Source organism: Astatotilapia calliptera, chromosome 7, assembly GCF_900246225.1.
Source record: "Astatotilapia calliptera chromosome 7, fAstCal1.2, whole genome shotgun sequence".
Lineage (NCBI taxonomy): Eukaryota > Metazoa > Chordata > Actinopteri > Cichliformes > Cichlidae > Astatotilapia > Astatotilapia calliptera.
In genome coordinates, this window is record NC_039308.1 from 22,067,791 (window position 1) to 22,079,871 (window position 12,081).

General features: G+C 42.1%; 1 protein-coding gene across 2 annotated transcripts in view; it reads left to right on the forward strand.

The window, feature by feature from the left end:
* Positions 1-12,081, forward strand: part of ric1 (RIC1 homolog, RAB6A GEF complex partner 1) — a 42,531-nt gene that overhangs the window by 2,915 nt on the left and 27,535 nt on the right. For both annotated transcript variants that reach the window (XM_026173795.1, XM_026173796.1), the window contains exon 2: positions 1,893-2,000. In XM_026173795.1, coding sequence (XP_026029580.1) covers positions 1,893-2,000 — 108 coding nt within the window. The remainder of the gene's footprint in view (positions 1-1,892; positions 2,001-12,081) is intronic.

Genomic DNA, 12,081 nt, shown 5'->3' on the forward strand with positions numbered 1-12,081 from the left:
GTACCAAAAGTAAAGACTAACCTCACTGTGATGGTTTCCTTTCAAATCCAGTGTGTTGATGTAGAAAGACAAAAGTAAGCTATTGAGCTTCCAACATGTCAGTGTGCTACTTCTATTTAAGTAAGTTTTGCTTTTCCTAATGAGGAGATAGGTTTCTGTTTCCATCAGGTTCAGGTATCATTGGCATTATTAAATTTTAATTCTACGAAAGCGACACAATAGGTTAGGAATGGTTAAGCCCGTTGTCTCATTACAGTGAGTAGATACCAGCATTAAAGTTGCACAGCTGGAATTACATTACTGCTTTACCTCACCATAGCCAGTGTCCTGTTTTTACTGTAATAATGATCCTTGTTATATCTCACTGAAAACTGATTCAACAGCCTTACTTTAACACTCTGGGATGCCATACATACTTTTAAAATGTTTTCAATGATTGTGGTGCTAATTGTGTAAGTGGAAGGACAGGATTAACTGAATCAAGAGAGGTCACCAGAGTGAAGCCCACACATGAAAAAGCTTGATTACCACTTCAATTGGCAGTAAAATCAATTGGCAGTCATACTTTTGTAGCAAGTCTCAAGCTTCCATTATTGTTGATGCTCTGTACTGTTATTGTTGAATGTTGAATTATACTGTGCCAGATGCTTGATCTTAAGAAACCAAATCTTTTCACATTTTTTTTCCTCTTCAGCAGCTGTTTTAAAACTTGAAAATTTATTGGTTGGACATACAGGTTTTCTTTTTGAAGCTGTAGGCTAGTTCTTATTTTGCTGTAGAGAGAATAAGGTGAGGTAAACTAAGGGTGGTAGCCTCAAGCATACAGTTGTGGTTATAAGTATACATGCAGATATCAGGCATGAATGTCATGTTAACTTTGGGCTTGCAGTGATTTCTCTGAACTGTTTTTTTTGTTTGTTTTTTTATGTTGTACATTTTTTTTGAAAGATGTATTTGTTTAGCAATGGCTCCTTGTGTCAACTTGTGTAAATGTTAGGTCATCACTGAGTTCCTTGGAATTCCCCATTGTTCTGAGTATTGGTCAGTCCAATGAGTGCTATCAAACAAATCATTTTTATGCTGCCAAAGAAAAACCACCAGTTGTAGTCATGATCACTAAAAGAATTTAATAGGCCTTGGTCTTGCCAATTTAAAAGATATTGTAGAACCTTGTGCACCCAGTTCTTGTTTTTTTAAAGTCATTATAGATGTATGCTGTACAGTCATTCAGCCCTGGAAAAAGAACAGTTCATGAAAACCCACATACCGGTAATTGCCATGACATCTATGCCCATGATGGCTGTATGAGAACTTCGCAACACACCTGTAGTTTATCCATTTTGCGTGATAGAAAGAGAAGCCTCAACATGCTTTTGTTTTCTCAGTAAAAATAGATTTTTCACAGTCCATGGGCCTCACTAGGTAGGAGATTTTTGGCATCACTGAGGTATTATAGTCATCCCATTTTTGGAAAAGAATTTGAAATCAAATCTGTATTTCTTCTTTGCCAAATACCCACCATTTGAGGCAATAAATCATTCCCGACAAATCCCCTTCCAGCACATTGGCTGACAAATATCTTTATAGATTATCTCTGTCAATCACAACCAACACTAGAAATAAAGCTGCTGTCATAATATCACACTGACATTGTTTACTGGGCTGCTGCCTGGGATTTATTTCATTTTTATTTTTTTGTAGATAGATGAGTTACTAGCTGTCACACAGCATGTTTTTTTAAGTATTTTTTAAATATTTCTATATTAATTACTTGATACAAGAGGTATGCTGTTTTCTTTTGTAGCTCCAGTGTTATTTGTTTAATATCAAATCAGATGATTTTGACCTCCAGAGCTCACTTTCTTTCCCATATTTCTGTTTCCCACCCACAGCCCAGTGTTTTGATAGTCAGCTATATCGAGTCTGCAAAGGCAGCGGCTCAGTTTGGCTTCTACCAGAAAGCAGAATGGAAACCAGACGACTCAATGATAGCTGTGGCGGTAAGTACACCCTTTGGCAATGTCATATCATATTTGCAGTTTGACTGATCAGCTTACGTTCTCCCCCAAGCTCTGTTACTGCAAAACACTAAAGTTGATACCAACTGCAGAAATGTAGTTTTGACTGAGTTTCCCTGGGACAAATTGTGTCGCATATTAGAGTAAACATCAACACATATTTTTGAGATTTTTTTTTTCTTTTCAAGTGCTATCAAACAATCATATATCACAATTATGTCCTGGTTAAGCAGCCTTTTCTGGCATACACAAACATATGTCTTTGAGGGCTGACTGCTCACATAAGCACGATTGGTTCGCATGCAGTTAAGGCAAAGAGTCTGTGCTGCCTTCTTACAAGAACTCTGCCTGTTTCTTCTTCTCCTTTTTTTTTTTTTTTTTTTAATAGGCCATTTGATTTTAGGTGTGAGTAAATTAAACCCAACCTTAAGAAACAAGTTAAAAGTCAGAATTGGTTGCAAGATCAAAACTTCTTCAGTGTGCAGAAAAAAACCCCAGTTAAAAAAGGTCAAAAGCAAATTCATGTTGTGTAAGACAGCGGTCCCCAACCCTCTGGGCCACAGCCCGTGAGTCATTTGCTACCGGGCCGTGAGAGTTGAGCCTTGGGTGTGGAATTTAAGGTTTTTATCGTTATTTTTTTTTTTTTTTGTCGTTTTTATTGTTAACTCTGTTTCCCTGGGTCTTTTCCCGTGTGTTATGAATAAACTTTTTTTTCTTTTTTTTGGTACCAGTCTTGGTTTTATTTTGTTGTATTTGTCCATGACACCTTAAAGGCCGGTCTGTGAAAACATTGTCAGACAAAACTAGTGCATGGCGCAAAAAAGGTTGGGGACCGCTGGTGTTAGATATAACATGTTGCACCCAGGAGTGGGTTACAGCTTCAGAAGTATATCACAATATTTAAAGGAAATGTGCAATACATTTTTTTGACTACATAGAAAAAAATTTTGTGAACAGTGGTTTTTTTTGTTTTTTTTTGTTTTGGATGCCCACAAGTAGCAGCATTTATGAGTGTAAATAAATGGGTGTTTTCCATCCTCCTTTTGCACTGAGCCACTTCCTACTTTGAAGAGCGAGTCGATTGAAAAAGGTGCCACCAGCAGCAGCAGGAGCGTTATGGTGCTCTAGTTGTGACACAACGTAAGTCAAAAGTTGACACAAACGTAGCCTCGTTATCTTTCCTTGAAATTTAAGGAAAAGTATAACATGACTGCGTAACATCTTAGTTTAAAAATAACTAATGCTGAAATGTATCTTCCTTCCTCTATTGGTTTGTCTTCGATCGAGTTTTATAACTAGCTCCTTAAAGCCCTGCTTTTCCACTACGTAACCAAATCAATAATTTCCATCCACTGTTTGCTCTTCGTGTCATGGTGGGGGGATCATTTGTTTACTTTTTGGTTGCACGTCACCAGCTGCTAGCATCTCGTCATTTACAGCCTGATTGTGCTCAACTGTATGTTTTTTGCCTCAAGTGATGAAACACGTTAGTTGTTTCCATCTTTAGTGGGAGCAGTGCTTTGTTGGAGGTTATTGAAGTAGCTCCCTTTTTAGTTTACTAAAGTGTCATCAGAGGCTGACACACGGCTCTTGCTGTCAGACTTGCCTGGTTGGACACACTAGGGAACATACTGTACATGCGCGGTTGAAGTAAAAGTTTATGCTGGGATCGGTGTTTTACATGACTGTCTGAAATCGCTAATAACATCTTTATGTGTATTATGGTTAGTTTGTGCAACATTAATCACTTTTCTTACCAGTGAATCTCAATATTTGATAGACACAGATGATGACTGTTGGGATTTGTTACATATGGAGATTTAATTAGTGGTTCTAAGATGCTTGTGGATGTAGCACTTTTACAATAATATTAGTATGACTAATAATGTGTTTGATCAGTTGAAGTCTTTGTTGTGGAGTCTGACAGCAGTGGGGAGGAAAGACCTGCGAAATCTCTCCGTCTCTGTCTCCTTCAGCCTGCCACTGAAGGAGCTGCTCAGTGCTGTCAGAGTCTCCTGCATGGGGTGGGAGATGTTGTCCAACAGGGATGAAAGCTTAGCCACCATTCTCCTGTCACTCACCACCTTCACTGGGTCCAGAGGGCATCCTAGAACAGAGATGGCCCTGCGGATCAGCCTGTTCAGTCTCTTCCTATCCCCAGCAGAGATGTTGCCACCCCAGCAGACCACACCATAAAAGATGGCTGAGGCCACCACAGAGTCATAGAAGGTCTTCAGGAGTGGGCCCTCCACTCCAAAAGACCTCCGCAGCAGGTACAGCCTGCTCTGACCTTTCCTGTAGAGGGCGTCTGAGTTATGAGTCCAGTCCAGTTTGTTGTTCAGATGAACACCAAGGTACCTGTAGCTGTCCACAGCTTGTCCATACCTTGGATGTTCAGTGGTTGCAGTGGAGGATGTTTGTGCCTGCGGAAGTCTACCACCAGCTCCTTGGTTTTACTGGTGTTGATCTGGAGGTAGTTCAGCTGGCACCAGTCCACAAAGTCTTGAGTCAGTCCTCTGTACTCCTTGTCGTCCCCATCAGTGATGAGGCCGACTATTGCAGAGTCATCAGAGAACTTCTGCAGAAAACACTGGGTGGAGTTGTGGGAGAAGTCTGCAGTGTAGATGGTGAAGAGGAACAGAGCCAGAACCGTTCCCTGTGGGGCCCCCCGTACTGCAGACGACTCTGTCCAACACACAGCCCTGAGTTCTCACATACTGTGGTCAGTCGGTGAGGTAGTCCAGGATCCAGGTAGTGAGGTGATGGTCCACTCCAGAGTTCTCCAACTTGTCCTTCAGGACCGTGGGAAGAATAGTGTTGAAGGCACTGGAGAAATCAAAGAACATGATTCTCACAGTGCTCCCAGCGGTCTCCAGGTGAGCGAGGGAACGATGTAGGAGGTGAATGACGGCAATAGCACTGAAACACAGTTGCTGAGCAGTCCACGTCATCAGACATCACTTTCAGTCACACATACTGCAGCGTTAACTATGGTGTGATATTACTGTGAAGTTTGCATGTTTAAGGTCTATAATATAACAGTAAATATAACATTAAGTCAAGAAAAATAACACTTTGTGGATAAAAATAAGGCAGAATCGCACAAGCGACATAAACCATATGGCCTCGCTATTCAATAATAGATATTTTAAAGATCATTTTGGGTACCTGTTGTGAGTATTTGTACATCAGTGTTCACAATTCTGGCGTTTTTGATTGAAAAACATGAACTCTTGACATACTGTCATGTCCACGTGTTTCAAAAAAGCAAGTTTGAAGCTAAACACGCTTTGACTTGTGTCAGGTCTACAACTTTCAAAAGGCCACAAGCAGCTCCGGGTTTAATGCTGCACGAACGGAATAGCCTGCAGCATTCAAAAAGTCTACTGCAGCTGTTTAAGTAAATAACGGCAAAACATCAACAACGACGCGAAGAATTGTAAAAGTGTCGACAGTTAGAGATAATTTAGACAAGATTAACTTGAGAGGGGCTCAGCGTGCTGAAAAGCACAGGGAATGTCGAAGGGGGACTAGTTGCGGAAGAACAGAAAGGATTTTACAGTGACGCAACAATGTCTGTGCTGTGGTTACACTTTGCTCCTAATCTATAGTGTCATACTTTATCCTTTGCTGAACACTGATTAAGTATGCAGTTGGCTTGAAGTGAAGCAAATTGTTCTCTGCCAAAGTGGAACTGTAATGCCCTGCCAAACCAGCCTGGCCTCATTGCAAAAAAATAAAAATAAAAATTAAATGGTCACAAAAAATATCGATTTATTTGACTCTTTTTATGGACATCAGGGACGACTTTATAACTAACGTATATCAAGAGGAAGTATATTTTGTGTCTGTAGCACGTTGTCTAGATTCTTCAGTGGCCATGCTTTATTATGGTAACAGAGACGATAAAGCTTTAAAGAAATGGCAACTCAAACCATATTTTTGTGTGAGTTTTTGTTGCTTAAATGTAACCATTTTAATGATAATTTGGGAATGGTGGAGTGATTCACTCCCCCACCCCACCACTCAAGCCTTCAAATTTGGATTTGTTTGGGAGTGGGGTTTCACTATTAGGACAAAAATCATTTTGGTGACCAAAAAAAAAAAAAGAAATTTTATGTTAAAGAGCACTAATAAGTAGATTAGAAGTTGTACAAAATGATATCACGTTTGTAGAGATGTTATAATTGTCCAGAGGATCTTACCATGTTACTCCCCTGTCAGATAGGACGTAGAAAACATGGTAATGTCTGCGGAGATGAAATGTTCTTCCACCATCTGTTAGCATTTAAGCACACATGCTTATTGATATTAGTTTAGACAGATATTTCCTTTACTGTCACATCTCCACATCTTAAAAGTGTGTGTGTGTGTGTGTGTGTGTGTGTGTGTGTGTGTGTGTGTGTGTGTGTGTGTGTGTGTGTGTGTGTGTGTGTGTGTGTGTGTGTGTGTGTGTGTGTGTGTGTGTGTGTGTGCGCGCGTGTGTGTGTGTGTGCGTGTGCATCTGCACGCTGTAAAGTATACATTTTCAATTGTAATCACTGGTACATGTTGCCTGTGACCCCTCTCTGTGTTGAACTAATGTCTTCTTCAGCAACGTAACAGACGGACGTTGCATCTGTTCTATCAAACATACTGATGCACATAAAGAAGGATGAGCAGTGTTAGTGGAATCGGGCTGTTTCTCTTTTTGCATGCAAGATAAGATAGAGCTTGTGGGGATAAATGTTTGATAGGAGCTCATCTCATATATTATCATCTAGTTCCATTCAAAATTTCCTACCTTGATACCTGAGCAGGAATGCCTACTGTACATACAGGAAGTCATTGGTTACAGTTGGTCATGATTGTTAGCTGAGCTACTGGGATAACTGTCTGATGGAAGTGTCAGGTTGAGTAACCTCACAAAACAAGTGTCTAAGTCAGAAGATGAGTCAAGCGGGTTCTAAAGGCCATGTGATCAGCAACACATAGCACGACTGCCAAGACAGAAAACAAAAGGATAGGCATCAAAACAACCGGCACACAGAGCATTGATTCATTAGGATCATTAGTGTCTGCTCCAAAAAATCCACTGCTTTGTGTTTGGGTGTGCTAGTATCCATGCTTGCAGAGGCATGCAGCCAGAGGATGAGGAGTTTTAATTGTGTAATTTTTATATGTACTTTGAGTTTTTTCTTAATATATACACTAACTGGCCACTTTATTAGTTACACCTTGCTAGTTCTGGGTTGGACCCACTTTTGCCTTCAGAACTGCCTTTATTCTTCACAGCATATATTCAAGAAGGTGCTGGAAAAATTCCTATGAGATTTTGGTCCACATTGAAATGAAGGCATCACGCAGCATCACGGGCTTGATGCAGATTTGTTAGGTGATACATGATGCAATTCTCTAATTTCACAACATGCCAAAGGTGCTCTTTTGTATTGACATGTGGAGACTGTGGAGGTCATTTGAGTGCAGAAAACTCGTTTTGATGTCAAGAAAACAATTTGAGATGATCTGAACATCATGACATGGTTTGTTAATCTGCTGGAAGGCACCATCATTGTGGTCACGTAGGGATGGATGTTGAAGTAGTTTGGCTATTCTCCTTCGACCTGTGGTGTTAACAAGACATTTTTCACCCAGAGAGCTGCTGCTAACTGGACATTTTCTCTTGTTCCAACCATTCTCTGTAAGCTCTAGAGATGGTTGTGCAGGAAAGTCCCAGCAGTTTCTGAAATACTCAGTCCACCAGCAACCACATTCAAAGTTTTCTGTCTTCTCCATTCTGATGCTCACGTCTGTAAAATTTCTGTAAAATCTGTCTCAAATAATGCTATGTATGGTCACTTTGCCACTTGGCTATAAATGGCAGAATATCCCCTGTTTGTGTTTTGTGGAGTTTGGTATACCTTAGTTAGATTCCCTTGCATTTCCATGTAAAAAAACTGTCAAGGGCACAATACATTGTTCAGAGGTGTGGCAGTGTGCTCGTTTGTCCCAAAACACTACCTCTTGTTCTTGAATCCGTTCTGCAGAATCAGGTGTTAAAGAAGCTGCTCCAGTATACAAATACTGCAGTGTGCAAAGCAGATACGCTTATTCAGCAGATGCTATTTTCTGATTGGCTTTTACATCTTCCGAGCTAGAAAATATGGGGAATATGTTCCAAAAGACAGTGGAACAAATATTAGTGCAATAATCTCACCTCTCTTTCTCACTCACCTTTTTTCCTTGCTGCAAGAGTGCCAAAGTATACATGAATGAATGTTATGAACGTGTCTGAGAAAGCAGTAAGTCCCAGGCTCGGTCTGTCGGCACAACAGGGAGCAGGTGCAGAAGTTAAAAATACTAGGGCCCACACACCACTCACTTCCTGGGTTTACTTACTGCTGAAAGGAGTTATGTTCATGCACTTCATTTGTTTGGCAAAGATGATGCAACCATAAGAAGTCATCGAGGCTTACAGGTCTCAAGTTTGCTTGAAGCATTCACAGGATTTGTGGTGTCTTGACAAGCTGCTTATTCACAATGCCATAAATCCTCACACCTTCATTAGCACTGCAGTTTAATTATAGAGGGAACAGATTTGGACTGCAGAACAATAAAAGCCACCATTGCCCAGGCAGTAGTCCTTAATTCAGCTACCAGCTGTTTTCCAGATGTTTGACTGCAGGCCTTGAGGCTAACTAAACCATAGCTATGACTATCTTTAGCTCAGTGTGTGTCTGTGAGTATGAGAATGACAGAGAAATAAGTAAAGCAACTGACAGAGCAGGGAGAGGGATGGACTTCTGCGTGTGGTTGGCGTCAAGAAAGGATGACGTTCTTCAGACACGGGAAATACTTCTTACCATTTAGCTTTTCTCGTGTGTGTGTGTTTTGGGATCTTTCCGAGGCCAACGTGTTCCCTCTCTGTTTTTAGTCTCTCACACTGCAGCACTCAGGAAAGTGTTTTCACCAAAGACTGACCAAGAATACGGTGCAATTTTCTATCACACAGATGCACAACATACATAGTTATATTACTAGCATACATTTATAAACACATTCTAAAATGAAAAAGGATTAGGGTCAAAAGGGTTTCGTTTTATTTTGGTTTTTAAAGAAGGAACTGAAAGCTAAAAGTAAAGAGTCAGCAGTTTCAGCACTGTATCATATTTTGTAAACACAGGCAGCGCTCATTCCTGTTTTATCTTTAACATTCTGTGTGTTTATATAATACGTGTGCGATTGTGCATGTTCGTGTCTATGGGATAATGTGGCTTGTTATAAAAAGTGCTTTAGATGCTCAGTTAATGCGGAAAAGCGCTATATAAAAGTAACCGTAAACTATGTCCTATAACTAAAATATAGCTGTAATATTAGCTATATATAAATGTGATTATGTCCTATATAATTAATATAATAATAATAATAATAATGGATTCGATTTATATAGCGCTTTTCTAGGCACCCAAAGTGCTTTACAATACCACTATTCATTCACTCTCACATTCATACACTGGTGGAGGCAAGCTACAGTTGTAGCCACAGCTGCCCTGGGGCAGACTGACAGAAGCGAGGCTGCCATATCGCGCCATCGGCCCCTCTGGCCAACACCAGTAGGCAAGTAGGGTAAAGTGTCTTGCCCAAGGACACAACGACCAGGACAGAGAGCCCAGGGATCGAACTGGCGACCTTCCGGTTACAGATGCGATTCCCAACCCCCTGAGCCACCGTCGCCCCGTTATGTAGTTATTACATAACTACATAATTATAACTATAAAACTATATCATATATGATAACATCCTATAACTATATATTGTTGGTGCATTTAGTTTACAACTTATATTGAGTTACTGTTACTTTTTGTCAAGTGTAGTTTGGTACACTTGTTGCAGTTAATAATTTGAGCTTTATTTTTGAAGTAATGAACTCCTCTGCACAAAGAGTCATGTGACTGGTGCTGTGATCTTGATTTCAGTTATGTGTTGTTTAGGTGTTTATACTAGTGGATGTAAGTAGTGGTTTCCGGTGTTGGGCTGTTACAGGCCCTAAGAGTGAGACTCTCATAGCGATGACTGTTTCCCAGTCGGGTCAGTGTGTAAGTGTACTGGGCACAGGAATGCAACAAAAAACAAACCAAACAATCAGAAACAGACTTGATGAGGGTGGCCTGAGGGCCTGACGTCCTCTAGTGGCTTCTGTGCTCCCTGTGCGGCACTGTGGAGCCAGCTTGCCATAAAATACCAGGATTGGCAGGTCCACCGCTCACGCTCTGCGCTTTTCACAGATGAGAGCAGGTTAACCTTGAGTCTGGAGAAGCCGTGGAGAATGTTGTGCTGCCTGGAACATTGGTCAGCATGACCGGTTTAGTTGGGCTCGCATGGGACTGTGTATTGTTATGTTTTGACCCACCTGATGCTGCCAGGTTCAGTGTGAGACTGTCCAGGAGCTTAATTATGCTCTAGTCCCGATCTGGGAGGAGATGCCCCAGGATGCCATCCATCGTCTCATTAGGCGCATGCCCCGATGCTGTAGAGCAAGCACTCAAGCATATAAGCCCCATACAAATGAATAGTTATGTCTATAACTTCTGTTCCCTGAAGGAGAGGAAAGAGGTTTCTTCGCGTGGCTTGGCTGAAGAAACCTTTATTCACGCCTTTAAGGCAGATGACGTGTGATGACACGCGCACGGCCCCGCCTGCATATATAGCCGCTGTCATCACAGTCATCCCTCAGTTTGATAGCCGCTCTTCACCGAGCCAAACTGCTCAGTGGGGCCACCTTGTGTTGTACCTCATTTCTCTCCTTCAGGGAACAGAAGTTATAGACATAACTATTCGTTCCCTTTCAGTCGATTCACTCGGTACAACACATAAGTATGGGACATATATACATGCCCTGCAGAGCAGCCACCGAACCGGAATCGGACCACCACATCTTTAGTGAGTGGTAGACCCAGCGGAAAGGACAGCATGAGCCACCGAAGGGGCTGTAACGTCCAACCGATAAAACCGCACAAAAGTGTGCGGTGATGCCCAACTAGCTGCCGCACAAATATCAGCTACAGGCACCCCTTTAAAAAGAGCTCATGAGGTCGCCATCCCCCTGGTGGAATGAGCTCTCACCCCGTGGGGCAAAGCAAGACCTCTGGTGCCGTATGCCAGTGAGATAGCTTCTATAATCCAGTGGGACAGCCTCGGTTTCGACAGAGCTCTACCTCTATTTGGATTAGCGAAGCAGACAAACAGCTGGTCACATAAACGCACATTCTGAGTGCGCTCAATGTAGGTGCGTAGCACATGCACTGGACAAAGAGAATGCATCCTCCTCTGCTCCTCAGATGCAAAAGGAGGGGAGCAAAAGCTCAGCAACTCAAACTCCATTGAGCTATAAAATGCAGGCATGATCTTGGGAAAATAGGCAGCATTTGGACGCAATACGACCTCGTGGCCATCAGGAGAGAACTGTGTGCAGGAGGGATGCACAGACAGCGCATGAAGGTCACCCACTCGCTTTGCCAAAGCGAGAAGTAATGCAGTCTTATATGAAAGAAATTTCATATCCACAGACTCAATGGGTTCAAACGGGGGCTACAAAGGGCCTCCAGCACCAAAGACAAGTCCCAAGCAGGGACACTGGACTTAAGCACGGGCCTCAGCCGGTGAACTCCTTTCAGAAAACGTATGGCGAGGGGATGTGCACCTAGTGTCACCCCGTCAAAGCCAATATGACAAGCAGATATAGCTGCTAAATAAACCTTAATTGTCGAAAATGAAAGGCCCTTATCCAGCAGCTCCTGCAGGAATGTCAAAACATCCACAATAGAGCACTGAAATGGGAGTGTGGCGGTCCTGGCACCATTGCTCGAAGGCTCGCCATTTGTAAGCGTACAAGCCTCTAGTAGATGAGGCCCTAGCGCTCTGAATTGTCGCTATCACACTAGGTGGCAAACCCTTAGCAATCAAGTTTAACCTCTCAGCAGGTAAGCATGAAGGCGCCACAGGTCTGGGCGCGGATGAAACACTTCTGCACAAGCCTGAGAGGGGAGATCCCTGTGGAGAGGAAGCTGCCAAGGACTCGCTGCTA